The sequence below is a fragment of the Letharia columbiana genome, assembly GCF_014066305.1.
Source record: "Letharia columbiana isolate WasteWater2 chromosome Unknown Sc0000025_s0, whole genome shotgun sequence".
Classification (NCBI taxonomy): Eukaryota; Fungi; Ascomycota; class Lecanoromycetes; order Lecanorales; family Parmeliaceae; genus Letharia; species Letharia columbiana.
In genome coordinates this window covers 487,960-504,691 of record NW_023501067.1, presented here as the reverse complement: position 1 = coordinate 504,691, position 16,732 = coordinate 487,960, and the positions used below count along the sequence as shown (strand labels likewise).

The 16,732-nt window shown below is 51.1% G+C and overlaps 6 protein-coding genes across 6 annotated transcripts; 5 read left to right on the top strand and 1 right to left on the bottom strand.

The window, feature by feature from the left end:
- Positions 1-1,303: 1,303 nt before the first annotated feature.
- HO173_007656 (uncharacterized protein) lies at positions 1,304-4,662 on the top strand (the record flags this gene model as incomplete). Its single annotated transcript, XM_037309558.1, has 4 exons — positions 1,304-2,716; positions 2,765-2,865; positions 2,915-3,255; positions 3,314-4,662. 4 exons carry the CDS (start codon positions 1,304-1,306, stop codon positions 4,660-4,662), a joined length of 3,204 nt encoding a protein of 1,067 aa, XP_037163637.1.
- A 711-nt stretch (positions 4,663-5,373) lies between these two features.
- Positions 5,374-7,735, top strand: HO173_007655 (uncharacterized protein; the record flags this gene model as incomplete). The annotated part of the gene is made up of 3 exons (XM_037309557.1): positions 5,374-5,396; positions 5,547-5,682; positions 6,032-7,735. The coding sequence occupies 3 exons, from the start codon at positions 5,374-5,376 to the stop codon at positions 7,733-7,735; spliced, it is 1,863 nt and encodes a 620-aa protein (XP_037163636.1).
- Positions 7,736-8,378: 643 nt separating this feature from the next.
- HO173_007654 (uncharacterized protein) lies at positions 8,379-9,032 on the top strand (the record flags this gene model as incomplete). The annotated part of the gene is made up of 2 exons (XM_037309556.1): positions 8,379-8,415; positions 8,467-9,032. 2 exons carry the CDS (start codon positions 8,379-8,381, stop codon positions 9,030-9,032), a joined length of 603 nt encoding a protein of 200 aa, XP_037163635.1.
- Positions 9,033-10,343: 1,311 nt separating this feature from the next.
- HO173_007653 (uncharacterized protein) lies at positions 10,344-11,159 on the top strand (the record flags this gene model as incomplete). Its single annotated transcript, XM_037309555.1, has 1 exon — positions 10,344-11,159. One exon carries the CDS (start codon positions 10,344-10,346, stop codon positions 11,157-11,159), a length of 816 nt encoding a protein of 271 aa, XP_037163634.1.
- A 792-nt stretch (positions 11,160-11,951) lies between these two features.
- HO173_007652 (uncharacterized protein) lies at positions 11,952-14,376 on the bottom strand (the record flags this gene model as incomplete). The annotated part of the gene is made up of 3 exons (XM_037309554.1): positions 11,952-12,559; positions 12,604-13,721; positions 13,772-14,376. 3 exons carry the CDS (start codon positions 14,374-14,376, stop codon positions 11,952-11,954), a joined length of 2,331 nt encoding a protein of 776 aa, XP_037163633.1.
- Positions 14,377-15,600: 1,224 nt separating this feature from the next.
- Positions 15,601-16,572, top strand: HO173_007651 (uncharacterized protein; the record flags this gene model as incomplete). The annotated part of the gene is made up of 2 exons (XM_037309553.1): positions 15,601-16,267; positions 16,319-16,572. The coding sequence occupies 2 exons, from the start codon at positions 15,601-15,603 to the stop codon at positions 16,570-16,572; spliced, it is 921 nt and encodes a 306-aa protein (XP_037163632.1).
- Positions 16,573-16,732: the final 160 nt, after the last annotated feature.

Below are 16,732 nucleotides of genomic sequence, written 5' to 3'. Positions count from 1 at the left end.
TCGAAATTTGATGTGGCTTTAGAATCCATGCACGTCCGGAGTAGCGACCAGTGACTTACCGCTTCTATGTTATTCGCGGCTGTACTCCCCAGAGCTCGGAAAATCACTAAAGGCTTTCTTGCCTTCATCGGATTCATCTGCACTCAAATTCTCACTATCTTTGTCTCCAAGTGATATAGGAGTCACCTCATCGACGACATGTTGCTTGTATGTCATCGCAGCGAGTTCATCATCGTCAGTTCGTCGCTGTCATATCCATGGCCATCCAGCTGGTCGCCGTTGAGTTCGTTAGATCCCATCATGACATCTATTACGGCACGAGACTACGTCTCCTACCCTTGACGTGTTCACACTTCTTATCGCCAGCATCGTATGTTGTACCCAGGGTCCTCACCAGAGTTCGATAGAAGCCGAATTCCAATGAATGTAGTATGGAGACGCCAGAGGGATCCTCGCTACGCAAGCACAACACTATCTGAAGAAGCTCAATGTGAAGACCGGGGCATTGTGTGACGTTGCGAGTCGGGGCGGAGGATATATTCTCTGAAATCTTTTGTTCGCCATGATCGCTAGTGAAGAGCAAGGGTTTCAGATATACATTCTGAATGGAGATCGATACTGTTAATCCAGATGGATACGTCCTCTTAGGCCTTGGCTCGTCTGGTACTGTTAATTGGTCTGAGTTGGATATATTAGAGTACAAATGCTTTCTGGCCATCGCAACATATCCTCCATAGTAGAAGGCAACGTGACATCTGTTAGTATTGATAGGTCATATCTCAGTACGCTCTTGCTGCGGATTGACCTGGGTAGGTAGTATCAAGTTTCAAGGTATCGATTGCAGGCTCTGCAATTTTGATTCTCCGTAGAGTAGTCAAGCTTCAAATTGCCCTGAGTATACTCATCTTCACAACCAACCACTCTGGCATGATATTTCTGCCTGCAGATTTACTCAAAATGATATTTCAAACACTTCAAGATATTACATCTTGTCTTCAGGTTCTGGAGATTGAAGATTCGTGATGACTCCACGCGAGGTTGAGGGCCGTGAGGGTGCCGTTAATTTTTGTCTTCTCGGCAACTTTTTCTAGACAACTTGCCTCTCCAATAGCGCCCTTCAACTCTTCATGTCTTGCGCTTTCTAGTCATCAGGTATCTAAGCTGTTAGCACACCGACCCATGGGCTACAAAGCCAATTATACCACGGAGATGGTCTCGAAAGATAAAGGACTCGCGCCCCAAACACAGTAGCCCTCAGTCTTGCTGACCTTCGCAGTGCTGAGATTGGAGGATTGTCTTAGCAATGTCCCACTACGGCCAGTACAATGCAGCAGGCTACCAAGTCCCAGGCGGTGACCCTCGACAAGCAAAATCTGGAACACCGTCAGGACCACCGCAATCCCGTCCTCAAGTAGCTCCCACTCCGCCTGGGTACCAGCAAGGAGGGTCGCATTATCCACAGAACACCCCGAGTCTCCAGCACAGCCAGTATGGCCAAACGCCCCAGAATGGGTATCAATATCAGGGGACACCGGGCCAAGACCAGGGGGACTTCTCTCTCCAGAGCCAAGCTGCGATGGAGGATCAAGGTGCAATGGGGGGATTGACTTCACAAATGGGAGGAATGGGTCTAGGAGGGGACGGTGCTGCTGCAAGTCGGCCGAATAAGAAGAAAAACCGGCACGCATATCATAATATCGACCAGCCGGTGGTGTCTTCACAAGCGTTCAACCAGAGCACTGGAAATGCCGAACAGTACGTGAATCAGGATCCGTCTCAGCAAACGGGGGCTGGCAATCCATACGGTGGCCAGCAAATTACACCCGCTATGAACCAATTCCCTGCGCAAGCCGCTCCTTCTTTCTCTCCGGGCCTACAGTCTTCGGGCGCAGGGGTCGCAAATGCAGCTACACCGATGCCAGCGCCTAGCGGACCTGGCGTATCAGCTCAAGGGCGAGTGGATCCAGAGCAAATACCGAGCATACCACGAGCTCGGGATGGTGCTGCACAGTACTACCTAGATCACATATACCCCACAATGGAGCAACATCTCCCCCCACCCGGGGCTGTGCCTTTCGTTGCCCAAGATCAAGGCAATTCGTCCCCCAAATATGCCAGACTCACGCTCAACAATATCCCATCGACATCAAATTTCCTTTCCCAGACCGGTCTACCACTGGGGCTGGTCCTCCAACCGTTGGCTCCTCTCCAAGCCGGGGAACGACCGATACCTGTCCTCGACTTTGGAGAACTGGGTCCTCCTCGTTGCAGTAGATGCAGAGCCTACATTAATCCTTTCATGACATTTCGATCTGGCGGCAACAAACTCGTCTGTAATATGTGCACCTTCCCCAATGATGTCATTCCAGAATATTTTGCGCCCACGGATCCAAGTGGCGTCAGGGTAGATCGAGCACAACGGCCCGAATTGACGACAGGGACTGTGGAATACTTGGTGCCAAAGGAGTACTGGGCTAAGGAACCCGTAGGCTTACGGTGGCTGTTTGTCATTGATGTCAGTCAAGATGCGGTTAGCAAAGGTTTTCTAGAAGCATTCTGTGAGGGCATTCTCGGCGCTCTTTATGGTGAGGACGAAGACGATGTAGATGACGAGAAAACAAATAGCGAAAATGCCTCGGAGAAGAGAAGAATCCCTATTGGCTCCAAAATTGGATTCGTGACATTTGACAAAGCTATGCATTTCTATAATTGTAATGTAAGTGGTCGACTGAAACATGTACCATGCATAGCTGACAATTGGCAGGAGAATTTGGAAAGAGCTCAAATGCTCGTAATGCCAGACATCGAGGATCCCTTCGTGCCACTCGGTAGCGAAGGACTCTTCGTCGACCCATACAAATCAAAGTACGTCTCCTGTATCCAATATCACGTCGGAGACAGACTGACCCATTAGGTTGATTATAACCTCTCTTCTCACGCAATTGCCAGCCCTTTTTTCGCACGTCAAGAATCCAGAGCCGGCTCTGCTGCCTACATTGGAGTCGGCATTGTCGTCACTGAGCGCCACAGGTGGAAAGATAGTGTGTTCCTTAGCAACATTACCGACATGGGGGCCAGGCAGGCTGTTCCTCAGAGATAAAAATGATTTGCACGGTATCGAAACTGAGAAAAAGCTATTCCAGACAGACCATCCTGGTTTCAAGAAGCTTGCTGGCAAAATGGTCGAGAGTGGTGTTGGCGTCGATTTCTTTATCGCTGCTCCAGCCGGAAAATACATGGATATTGCCACCATAGGTTCGTTTCATCAGTATTTGGAAATTTAATGCTGTTGTGTGGCTAATGGCTGGATCAGGTCATCTCTCCGCAGTTTCCGGTGGCCAGACTTATTTTTATCCTAACTACATTGCGCCTCGCGACTCGCTCCAGCTTGCGCAAGAGATCAAGCATACCCTCACCCGAGAGACAGGATACCAAGCGCTTATGAAAGTCCGATGCTCGAACGGCCTACAAGTCTCATCATACCACGGCAACTTCCTACAGCACAATTTTGGTGCTGATCTCGAATTTGGTGTCATAGATTCTGACAAATCAGTGGGTGTGATGTTCAGCTATGACGGCAAGCTAGATGCCAAATTGGACGCTCACTTCCAGTGCGCTCTGCTATACACTACGGCTAGTGGAGAACGTCGCGTTCGCTGCACGAATACAGTTGCTGGAGTCAGTGAAGGGGCTATGGAAAGCATGAGGTTTATTGATCAAGATGCTGTGGTCAACATTATTGCAAAAGAGGGTAGGCGAGAGCAATCCGTGCTGGAGCTTTTCGTTCCATCTTTGCTAATCATTCTCACAGCTGCGACAAGAATGATTGAGCGACCACTCAAGGATGTTCGCAATGCACTCACTGAGAAGACCATCGATATTTTGGCAGGGTATCGAAAGACTGGTTCTGGTTCACATCCTCCCGGTCAGCTTGTCTTGCCGGAAAATCTGAAGGAATTCAGCATGTATGTCCTCGGCTTGATGAAATCACGAGCGTTCAAGGCTGGTCACGAACCTTCCGACCGCCGCACTCATACCATGCGCCTTCTCAAATCGGCTTCGCCGCTCGAACTGTCGCTGTTCCTTTACCCTCGCATTCTCCCCGTACATACTCTCCCGCCGGAATCAGGCTTCCCACATCCTGTTACGGGTCACTTGGTTGTGCCTCCTGCAATACGAGCCTCCTTTTCCCGAATAGAAGAAGGTGGCGCCTACCTCGTGGACGATGGCCAGGTCTGCCTTCTCTGGCTCCACGCGCACGTCTCACCTAATCTTTTAGAGGACCTTTTTGGGGAAGGAAAAACGTCGCTGTCATCGCTGGATCCTATGATGTCCTCGCTGCCAACTTTAGAAACGCATCTGAATGCTCAAGTCCGCAACCTCCTAGCCTACTGGGCGAGCGTGAGAGGAAGTAAAGGAATTACCATCCAACTAGCCCGGCAGGGCCTCGATGGGTCTGAATATGAGTTTGCAAGGCTTCTGGTGGAGGATCGAAATAACGAGGCGCAGAGTTACGTGGACTGGCTCGTTAACCTACATCGACATATTCAGATGGAATTGAGTGGTCAAAGGAAAAGAGAAGATGGCGGTGGTATGTCCACGATGGGCATGGAGAGCGCAGTAGCTGGAATTACGAGTCTGTGGACGGGTAAGGAGGGATGACATGGCATTCCAATCGAAGAGATAGCTTGGTCATGGAGCTGAGGAAGGCCCTGATGTGTGCGTACCGAATGAATTAAGGAGCATATTGTCTTTTTGCGCGGCATTCCCTTGAGCGTTGTCGTATGGTAAATAGATTCTTACCCTACAATCGATTGGCCGCAAGGTCTTCCACTTGCCAAACTCCCTTATACTCAATCCTCTCCCACTCAGTGAAGCGGATCACCAAATCACTCCGGGTTCCATCAAAAACCACTTATCTGGATCCGTCAAGTCAAAAAAGACCCTGTTCCCCCGGCGAGGAGCGCCAGCGAACGCTAGCATTATTGCCGAACTTTTATCTTATCTCCAGGGGGAAATTGCAGGAAGAAAAGGGAAACGTCCGTCTCTGTTGACGCACCTTACAGTCGTCCTCAGTTTCACAAGCATCACTATAGAGCCTGCACATTCTATTGCTACGTTATAATCACAGTCGCCATCATTGATACCTCAAGCTCCCCTCCGCCCATCTCGAGCCGTTCTACATCACGTAGACAATCCGGCGCAACGTCTTCAGCACACTCCACCCCTCGACCAGCAAGCCGGAGGAGCGACATCAACAGCCAGCTCTACCAATTCGCACTTGGCTACCCTCTGACCCCACCTGACACAAGCCCGGTCAAAGAGCGTTCTGAGTCTTCGGTACAACTTGAGGCCTCTGGTCCCGGGACCAGCATGGGGAGCTTCGTCTTCAAATGGTGCGTTGGGAGACATTGGGAAATGGCACAGATCAGAGAGCAGCCACGAAGACGTCAATGAGAGAGCCAGGAGAAGGCTTTCATGTGAAGACGTGGCACAATAGCGCGCTCATCGTAAAAGCCAAGCCCGCTGACTTCTCCTCACAATAGGCATCATCCAGCACATGAGGTCTACGTGACCGGCACATTCGACGATTGGGCAAAGAGTGTGAAGCTGGAAAACAAGGGTGAATATTTCGAGAAGCTTGTAGAGCTACCCTTGTCGAAAGAGAACATATTTTACAAAGTACGTTACCCCACAGCTGCGCCTTTTGAATGTACTCCGCGAAGAAATCCGGCCAATCCACGAGGCTCGGATTGAGCTGGTCAAACGCCATTGTTTCCACATACCCACGCTACATAAAATGGTGGATGCGCGAGTTCCTTCCGCTGCTCGACTAGCTCAAAAACAAGCGCAAAGGGTCTTGCTCGGCGATAAGGCAACGCTGCTGACATCCATAATGTTCTCTTTCTTTAGAATCCGGCTGCAGTGAATTTACAAGGACGACTTCCTATTTTCTTTGCTTTGTAGTGCATAATCTCGTTCGACTTGATCTTCTGACTGAGCACATTCGCTGATCATTATTCTGTTCAAGTTTGTCGTTGACGGCAACTGGACGACAGATCATACAGCTCCTCAGGAAAGTGACGGCGCAAGCAACGTGAACAACGTCCTCCTTCCCAAAAACATCACAGGACCACACTCCTCAGGCCCAGCAGCTGTAGGGATAATGTCCGGAGTTACCCCTCTATCTACTACTGCAGGCTTGGCGGGCAATGTGCCAAAGGAAGCAGAACGAGATGTAAGGCCAGAGTCAGCATCTTCTGATGTACCGGGCAGCTTGGCCGAGACACCGTTCCATGACGCATCAGAATTCTACGTCGATCCGATTCCGGCGACTTCTGGTATGGGTAACCCCGTCAACTTGGCACCTGGAGAGAAAGTCCCTCATCCGAATACTCTCACTTCCAACACTGTGTCCTCGACTGCTCGTGATGATTCGTCACTCAAGAAGAGCGCAGAGGGCTCTGAGCAGACCTTTGGCGTAGCTCCTCTCCCCGCCACCACTGGCACTGGGAATCCGGTCTCATTACAGCCTGGCGAGAAAGTTCCTCACCCCAGCGAGTTCACTCAAAATACTACAACATCGCACGTAACCACGGACAAAGAGTCATATGAGAACGCAGGGGGTGCGCCACAGCTGCCAGGTGTCGTCACTCCGGACCACGAGCGTGAAGCTCTGGGAGGAATGTTCAAGATGCCAGGGATCGGAGGAACCATGATTCCTGAATCTAGCTTACCAATGGGAGGAGGAGCTGCATCAGAAGTAGATAAAGGCCCAGTGATACAATCCGCTGGAGCACAAAGCACAACGGCTGCACTTGCGGGTAACGTGCCGTTGGAGCGGCGAGGGGTACCTGAGATCGTTCAGGAGAGTCAGCAAGAAGCTGGATTCGGTCCAGAGGCTAGTGAAAACAGGGAGGCTGTGAAGGAAAAGTCTGCAATGGAGAAAGAGCTCGAGACCAAAGTCCCAGAAGAGCCAGCTACGTCTGAAAGCACTGGTGTAGCTGCATCTGAAGGCACCGATGGCGCCAGTGGTGGCATGGGCAAGGACGCTGCGATGGCCGCTGGAGGTGTTGCGGCTGGAGGTGCAGTGGCTGCCGCCGCTACAGCTTCTCACGGTCTCCCAGCGTCAGTACAGCACTCGATCGACGAGATGAACAGAGGGTCTGCCATCGCTCCAACGGTGCCAGACGTTGTCCAAGAATCTATCACCGAATCTCATCAATCACCAGAGGCAGCCGCAGACAAGACAATGGTCGGAGAGAAGAGTGCAATGGAGAAGGAACTTCTGTCTGACGTCAAGAGGGAAGATGGTGTTGGAGAGCCAGCCCCTTCCTCAAGCGCTGCGTTGGCCGAGACTGCTCCAGCTCCCACTGGATCCGAGAATGTTCCACCACCAATCTCCAAGGACTCTGCCGCCGTCACTACCGCTGGAGCGCCCGCCCAAACACCAGCTACCGGAAATTCAATGAAGCAAGCAGTGCAGTCCCAGCCTGACTCTCGAGATATCTCTCCGATGACCAAGCCCATCAAGCAGACGCAAAACCAAAGTCAGCCAACTGTGACGACCGGAGTGGGCTCCAGCGCTGCTCCTCAGACATCACAACAACCAGACAAGGCCGCCCCTGCAGCAAAACCGAGCCCTGCAGCAAATTCTACGGCCGCGGACAAGAAAGCGAAACGAGCAAGTGGATTCTTTGGGAAATTGAAGTCGAAGTTTAGTGATAAGAAGTAACGTTGATAATGGGATTACTCCAGCGGTTGTAGAGGGGTAATGGATATTGGACAGAGTAGGAAGACGCACGCGGTGGGTCAAATTGGCTTTGAGGGGGCTCGATGGTCCGTTTTGCATGATACCAAGCCTCGATTGTTGCTGCATTGTTGCTGCATTGTCTATATAATCTAGACGGGTTCTATCTCTTCTTGCGAATATCAAATTCAATGCAACATTTCGTCTCCGTGTGCCTTTCATTAAGAGTCCGAGATGTAAACCGCAGTAGTGAACCGCTATGTCCGGTGCTCTTTCGCTAGGCAGTGGGCCGGCTGTCTCTGGATGTCGTAGAGTGGACGTTGTAGGGGACGCGTGTTGAACGCAGGGTAAATTGCTCCAGAAATTATTCGTGCTGGCGACCTTGTGCCCTTATAGGATTCGAACCTACCTGTAAATCGATTCTGCGTGCTGGTCAAACACACGTGATACCAAGAGTACACTCGCAGAAGTGCTTGCCAAGCACTCCCATCGGGCTGTCGCTGCGGACTGTGATATACCTAGTCGATCTTGAAGTGACAGCACTAGCGCCAAGAGATGTCTTGGCCGGCTTCTCTCCAACACTTTACACATAACTCAAAAGGAAAATCTCACTCGCCAAGTCACAGTCATGCCTCTGATTACAGAATCTTACGACTCTTTGCCCTGTACTAGCAGAACTCTTCATCTTCTACGATTGAGCTGATTTGCAAACCTAGATGTCGACCGCGCACCCAATGACACCGAAACTGCCGCCGCCCATGAACTCATAGCTTCTTCCTTGTCCCCAGACGCAGAGTCGGTTATGCACCCTTTAATGCTCGACGCTCCCGCAACCAGTTTTTCACCTCTCATACAATCGGAGCTCGACCGCGTCGCCGCCAACGAGCCCCTAAAAGCAATAGACCTAAGACGCTACGAAGCCAACACAACAAGCCTCACCCCAGACGCCTCCGCCCTCAAAGCCGCCTATGTAAACTCCTCATATCTCACTCTCCGCTTACAAGCTTTAGAGCTGTTGGAACAATTCGGCAAGAATGCGTGGCTCGTTGCCAATGATCAGTTGGAATCTTTACTGAAAGAAGTGGAGAAGGAGCTTGTGGAGACTAGGGAGGCTACGACAGAAGTGAACAGGGAGAGGAAAAGAGCGCAGGAGGGGAGGAGGGGGGAGTTGGAGGGCGGTGAGAGGGTGTGGAGAGCGGGGGTGGGAGGATTAGTGGAAGTGCAGGTTGCGACGGTTGACGTGGAGCGGAGGTGGAGGGAGAGATTGAGAGGGGCTGGATGATGAAGGGATGAGAGAGTTAGGCAAGGTGTATGATTCGGAAAGGGTTCTGAGAGGATCCTGTCACTGAGGTTCATGATGGGACTGACGAAGAAGACGTATACGCGCGAGCTGGAGTCTTTACTCGGATTCGAATTCTACCACTCGACCTAATCTACGGCTTTCCAGGGTATCATGCATCGATCCAAAGTCTACGGATGCCGTATCTCGGACTCTATTTGGTAGAGAGGATTTGGACGGAAGGCGAGACGTTCTTATCGAAGAGTCAGATAATTAGGAGGAAGAGAAGGAGATGCGCTAGATAAAGGAAGCTTCAAGGTCCAACGGTCCTAATCACAGCAAAAAGAGTCTATTCTAATAAGATGGAAGCAAGATAGGATAAATGATACTTTGTGGCTTATTCGCAATGTTGGTTGATGAATGATGACAGGGCAGAATAATGAAGTGTTCGGAAAGAGGAAAGCTTCTGGAAGGCGATGGAAGGCTTCTCGAACCTTTCCCCACATTGTCCGTGCGACAAGCGACCTGCCACTCCAAAATTGACTTGCATTATAAAAATACATGTACATGTACATGGCGAGAATGATAAGCACATGCCACGTCCACAATGCCCTTCACCAGCCCATTTGATACTATCGACTGCTTCCACGTATTCTCGGAGGATGGTAGTGAGAGTAGTGAGATTGCCAGTGCCTTGAATTGGCCGTAGAGTCCTGGCAAGAATCCTTCCTGGCTGCCTGCATATCTTGAAACTGGCTTTTAGCAAGTAAACATGGTCATGCTTGCTCTACACTTGCCATAGGCTGCAGATGCATTGAAAAGAAAATGTAGCTTTGCCGATCTTATGAACAAACTTGACTTAAGTAACTTAAGTAGCCTCGTAGCGTTGAAGAGTCACAACTTGCCCATTAAATACCTACGTACTCAAAATCCCACTTACTGCCCCTCTTCTACTCATCTCACCTAGTACGAATCTCTGTTGCCCTCCTTGAACCACGCTCACGCTCCTTCCTTGCCTATTCGATTTCCTAACCACGGCAACTTCTGCATCACAATTCACAATCTCCACTGTCTCCACCTGAATTCCAACCTTTTCCCTGAATGATACCATCTATTTCATTTCACTTGCATCCTCCCATCACCCAACACTGAGCAATTTCTCCACCTCCTCTTCCTCCAAACCCCTCCCCCCCCCAAACAAACAAACAACGAAGCCACTATTCCTTTCCACGATGGCAGAATCCACCTTCCCCGGCGGCTCAGGCCCCTTTGGAGGCTTCAACTCTGGCCGCTCCCCAAGCATGGCCAACGTCCATGAAGACGAAGAATCAGACACCATCACCTCTCCCACCAACACTGCCTCTGCAGCTGCTGCCCCCCGGCTCTCCCTTTGCCAACTCATCAAATTTCTCCTTCAATGCCTCCTCCGGCCACAGTCAACCGCCCTCGGCATTCCGTCCGCCGGGCCCAGACGATCAAGGCTTCCCAAATAATTACAACATGACGCGCAGAACTTCCGTCTCCGCCGAATCCCTCACGCCTACCCACCACCAGGATAGCAACTGGAAAGCGCCTTATCACCAGAAAACCGAAGACCAGCTATCTCGCCTGCGTGCTTCCGTCAGCTCCAACTTCCTCTTCTCCCACCTCGACGACGATTCCGCCAACCTCGTCCTCGGCGCCCTGGTCGAGAAGCCAATCCCGGCCAAAGACATCAAAGTCATCACCCAAGGCGACGCAGGTGACTACTTCTACGTCGTCGAGCGCGGCGCCTTCGATATCTACGTTAACCCTGCCGGGCACGTCACCCCTGGCCCTGATGGTATGGGCCAGAAGGTCAACACGATTGGTCCTGGAGGTAGCTTTGGAGAGCTGGCGTTGATGTATAATGCGCCGCGGGCGGCGACCGTGGTGAGTACGGAGAAAGAGAGTACGCTGTGGTCGCTGGACAGAGTCACGTTTAGGCGGATCTTGATGGATAGTGCGTTTCAGAGACGGAGGATGTATGAGAGCTTTCTGGAGGAGGTGCCGTTGCTGTCAACTCTTACCCTCTACGAACGCTCGAAAATCGCGGACGCTTTGGATACGCAGAAATTTCTACTCTGGGGCTACCATTATCCGCGAAGGTGACCCTGGAGAAGCGTTTTTCATCCTCGAAAGTGGGGAGGCGGAGGTCTACAAGAGCGATAGCGGCGATACCGTTGTCAAGAGGTATAAGAAGGGCGATTATTTCGGAGAGCTGGCTCTGCTGGATGATAAGCCGAGAGCTGCTAGTGTTGTTGCTGCGAAGCATGGAGGGGAGGTCAAGGTCGCGTACTTGGGAAAACAAGGCTTTCAGAGACTGCTGGGGCCCGTGGAGGGGATCATGAGGAGAAATGATTACTCTGGGGGTGGTGGTGAGGGAAGTGCACCGGCGACGACATGAGCATTCGATGATTGGATTACAGGAGAGCGAGACGGGAGGATAATACGGGAGTAAACGTGTTAGACGGGAGGATAGAGACGATGGGTTGGATGAGTTGGCTGAGGGCACTGGCTTGCTTGCTTGCTTGCTTGCTCGCTGCCTTCTTACTATCCTTATCACCTGTTGTGTTGTGGAGCTTGTCGGAATCAGTATCGGCAGATATCTGTAAGATCGGAAGGCGGGAGGACTATGCTGTGTACATTTGCTGTAGGAGCTCTTCAATCAATCTAGCTGCAGAAACTACTTCTACTGGCTGACCACGGGAACTTGATCAGTCTGAGAAAATGAAATCGATGTGGGTAAATTTCTGCTGGGCTATCTGCAAACTTCTCTTCCCACTGTATTTCCTCGTCCTCCTCCTCCTCAGCCTACAGCAAGAGCCCTCCTTCTGATCCTGCTGACCAAAACCCATCAGACTCCAACCTCTCAACGACATCCGCCGACCCTGCATCTCTCTTTCACAAAGGCTTCATAGCCCTCCGTATACTGAACTTGTTCACGTCCGTCTTCCTCACGAGCGTTGCAGCCTCGCCCTTCCGTGTGAAATTAGAGGAGGGGGGGGCTCTCGGGAGAGTTTGCTGCAGTTGTTGATGGAGAGGACACTTCCTGTTGCCGGGCTTTGATTTGCGTAAACGCGTCGGGGTTAGGTTGTTGCGGGACGCATTGGGGGTAGAAGTCTCCGTCCTCTGTGTGGTCCCGTCTCGGTTCTGCGTCCGTGCATGAAGTGCGCGCTTGGGGGCAGGGGTTTTTGCTGCCAATGCAAGCTTGGGCGCCGCAATGGCTTCGAGCAATGGTTTCGGATTACTTGGTGACGATGGTTCCCGACCGTATTCATCATTGTTGGTCCCATGCAGCCTCTGTAATTCCTCCTTTTTCTTGGCCGCGATGGCGTTTTCTCTTGCCTGTCTACGTTCGGTTCTGGCATGACTTTCTCGAGTGCGAGCAAGCTCTTTACGAGGCCGAGCAAGTCTCTTACCATCACTCGAGCCATCTTCGGGATCAACGCCTTCAACTGCGTTTCTGTCGATGGCCTCTAGCGCTTGCTTGGGAAGATTGTCGTCCTCTTCTGCGATGCCTTATACCGACTAACCCGCTTCCTAAATTCTCTACTGATCCTTTCTCTCGAGTAGTCTCTGTCATGTCGCTCGCTGTGATTTGCGCATCGCTCTACTCTGCTCCGGAGCACCTCGAACGGTCTGTAGTTTGCCCTTACTAAATTGTCCAAGCAAGACCATATCCCGCCCTTTGCCCTGTCATCTGACTTTCCGTTTTGTTGCTCCAAAGCGGCTTGGATGCTCTTCCTTGCCTGATTAAAGGTAGCTTGAATGTGCTTGATAGCATACGCATTACTGCCTAGGTCATTCAGATCATTAGCTGGGTCTTGTAGGCACAGAAGATATGGCTTCCGTGTGTTGAACTTTTGAATCTGACGGATGCCGCTTAGTTGTGGGTAAGCTCTCTGCGCTATCCGCTCTTCCATGGACCACACTTGCTTTCCCTTGGCAAAGACACGTGGTGGATTAGCCGAAAAGCCAACTTTATACAGGTCTGCCTTGCCATAAAACTCCAGCACATGCAATAGTTGACCGGCAAGATCGTCTGGAGCGAATTTGCCGCTTGAGTGCTTCATGGCAGTGACGATCATCATGAAAATAGAATAAGAGCCAAGACCGCCCTCGAAGACTGTCGTCAGATCTCGTAGCTGAAGGCAGTACCGAAGGATGATGTACAAGGGGCGCAGCGACGGAAACTCGGATAGGTATGCAGCAGTATATTCTTGCGCAGCTTGATACGGGGCCATTGTCTGAATTTGGACGTCTAGCCCTGTAGCAACATGCTCAGACCGAATGATAGGGACACGAGCATACCGGACGAAGTCGGTATTGCTGAACTTGTTTGAGGAGCGAAAGTGCCCGTAGACCTTCCATAACGCTTTCACAGCCTTGAGCTTGTTGTCATGGTTTGAAGATTGCGCTTGAGGCACGCCAGCCTTGCTGGGTGGAAGTTTCCAACCTCCCGGAAGAACATTCTGCAGTGTCAAGCTGAAGTCGAAATCGGAGGCTGGTGTGGCCAGACCAGTGCTTCGAGATCCGAGTAAATTCAATGGCTTGATCTCTGACTCGTTCCACGCGACTGAATTGACGTCGGAGATAACGAGCTGAGAAGCCGCTTCTTCTTGTGGACTTAATTTCATGTAGGCTTCATAGGCTTTGATTTCGTTCGTCAGGCTATAATGCATATCAGCTAACGACACCCTCGGTGGCTTTCTATAACGAACCGCTCGAGGTAGTCTTCATTCGTAGTTTCCATATATGCCAGCCAGGGCCGCTGCATTGACATGATGTCCTTGAAGCCCTGCTTGATTTTCCAAGGCTGCTTGGGCCATTGTGCAACGCCAGTATACTCTAAGGGATCGGTCTTTTTGACAAAGACATTGGAGCCTGACTTTCCGTATCTTTCTTTGGCCTGCACAGAGTCTGCTGGCCACATCTGATCCGGTTCATGCTCCTTCCCTTCGTGTGTTTTCTTGACCTTGCTACCTCCATCGACACCCATACCCAGCAATGGCCGCATTATTGGTCCTGCGGGATCAATTGCGCGTGGTTTGACCTTTCGAATGACAGCTGCTCTGTTCGATGCTCGATGTGCTTCAAGTGTGGCAGCAAGGTCGTCGACAATGATGTCTTTGGCGCCCACCTCCCTTCTGGCCAGCGCCTTTCCACTGCTGTCTGGCCATGGTTCCAAGGTCTCTATGACCTGTTTGTCGCTGTAGGCCACGGGCACTGTGCCAGCACTTGAGAGACGCCGGAGATGGTAGTTGTAGAAGCACCCACGGAGCCTTGTTTGACAGCAAGACCAGACATGCAGTGCGGATCGATGCATGAGCAACGCATCTTTGGACTATGCGGACATGCTGCTGTCGGTCTGCATCAGTTGCCGTCGTCGCAGCCAAATTCCCTCGATGTGGCTAAAAGTCCGCCAAGGGTGGATTTAGTGTTTTGATATGGTGTGAGTATTAAATTATTACTAAATCAACATCTATGGATTCATAAAGATCAACGCCAAGAGGGCAAACACCCAAAAACTAACAAACCACACACAAAGAAGCAGGAGTAAAAAAGGGAGCACAAAAACAAGAGCACAAGGGAAGCTAAAGAGGGGAGGACTACTGAGAGGCGCGGACTGGGAGCACATAACGGGCTCTGAGTAGGGAGGCGCCGGGAGGCTCACATAGGCGCGACGATGGGCGACGATAGACGGGCGCCGGAGCGAGGGAGCTGGTAGCTGGCAGGCTCCGGACGAGGCAGAACAGCAGACGACGCTCCCTAAGGACTGGAATCGTTACAGAAGAGGCTGTAAAGCGGAAAGTGCTGGGTCGGCTTCAGCAGCAAGCATACTGGACAGGTTTGGCCCAAGCTCCGGCGTCACCCAAGAAGTACTGAAGCCAGGCAAGACGCTTGAACGCGTACGGAAGCGGTTCAAGTTGCAGCCAAGTAGCACGACCGTAAAAGGCAGATTAAAAAGGCAAAAAGCTAACTATAGGAAAAAAATAGCATAAAACCTAAAAGAAAAAATATCACACTCAAGGCCAACAAACTAAAAACAAAACACACAAGCCACATACAGCGGGCACCAGATTTAAACGAGGAGTCGGGGTGGAGTTATTATCTATGAAGAGGAAGGCTGCAGCAGGATATATGTCCCACCAGGCCAAGCCGCTTTGCACATGTACTAGCTGCAAATGCCTGCAAGGAAGCCCGCCCGATTCTCTGCCCTTCAAAAATGGTGGAATATGGACATAATCCCCTGCACACCATCGTATTGCAAAATTATTCGCCGCTGAGAAGCTCCTAGATTGGTCAATTGCTCAAGTGTACAATGATATTCTTGAAAGGGAAGGAGCCCGTGTTCCTTTCTTTTCAAGGTATGAGACCGCTAAGTAGTACCCGACTGCAAGAAAACAATATTTCTTCACTCCTTACATACAGTCTACCACTCATCATTCCACACCTGAACAAAGGCGTCCCGCAATAGAAATTTTCTCGTCTGAATAGTTGTCGACACTGCCAGTCGGTCGCTTGTCTACTCCGTTCAATAACCACAGACATGGTTGCACAGCGATTGGAAGAAGCAGATATATTGGCGACTTACCCATCAGCCAAGCAACGTCTTCTGCTATTCGACTATGATGGAACTCTGACGCCCATAGTTGAGAACCCTGCTGCTGCAATCCTTTCAGAGAATGCTCTTAGGTCGATCCAAACTCTCGCAACAGATCCTAGGAATGCGGTCTGGATCATCAGTGGACGCGACCAGTCTTTCCTCGAACAACTGTTCGGTCGTCTGATTGGAGTAGGCCTCGTTGCAGAACATGGATCATTTCTACGCTCGCCAGGATCTGATGGCTGGGAGAACTTGACTGCAAAAGTCGACATGAGTTGGCAAGAAGAGGTCACCAAGGTTTTCCAGAGGTACACAGATCTGACTCCTGGTTCACGCATCGAGAAGAAACGTGCAGCCGTAGTCTGGCACTTCCGTCAAGCTAGTCAGGATTATGCTACTTTGCAGGCGGCCGAGTGCAAGCAAGATCTGGAGAGCACTATCGGCACAATTTCACCCCTGGAATTCATCAATGGAAAGTGCGTGCTCGAAGCTCGCTTGAAGTCTGTCAATAAGGGACAGATAGCGCAGAGACTTGTGGACGAAATCAGGGCAGCGTCAGGGAAGCCTCCGGACTTTGTGCTCTGTTTTGGCGATGACGTTACCGATGAGGGTATGTTAGATGCCTATTCTACAGACCTTTGATCCGCTGATTGATTCTCAGACATGTTTTGTGCGCTCCGCGACTCTGGCCTATCCAAAGACACGGTATACTCCGTAACTATAGGCGAGAGTCAAAAGCTCACAGATGCCGATTGGATCCTCTCGGATCCAACTGAGGTCATTGCTACGATAAGGATGCTGAATGAGTCCGATGGATATATTGGGGGTGGAGGTACCGGGCAGAATGGCAACAGCAAGAGAGATAGCAAGGTGCTTCCGGTCCCTCGGAGCTACCTATTGGGGCCTGGACCCTAGTGGCTCAACCAAACTATGGGCGCTTGTTCCTATCAGCTTCAGGAAAGGATGGTTGTGAGCCGGGAATCCATGATATTCTACGGTGGCGGAGAACAGATCATGCGGCGGGCGCCCAATGGGCCGCACTCTTTCGACGATGATCCACTACAGAAGGATCCAT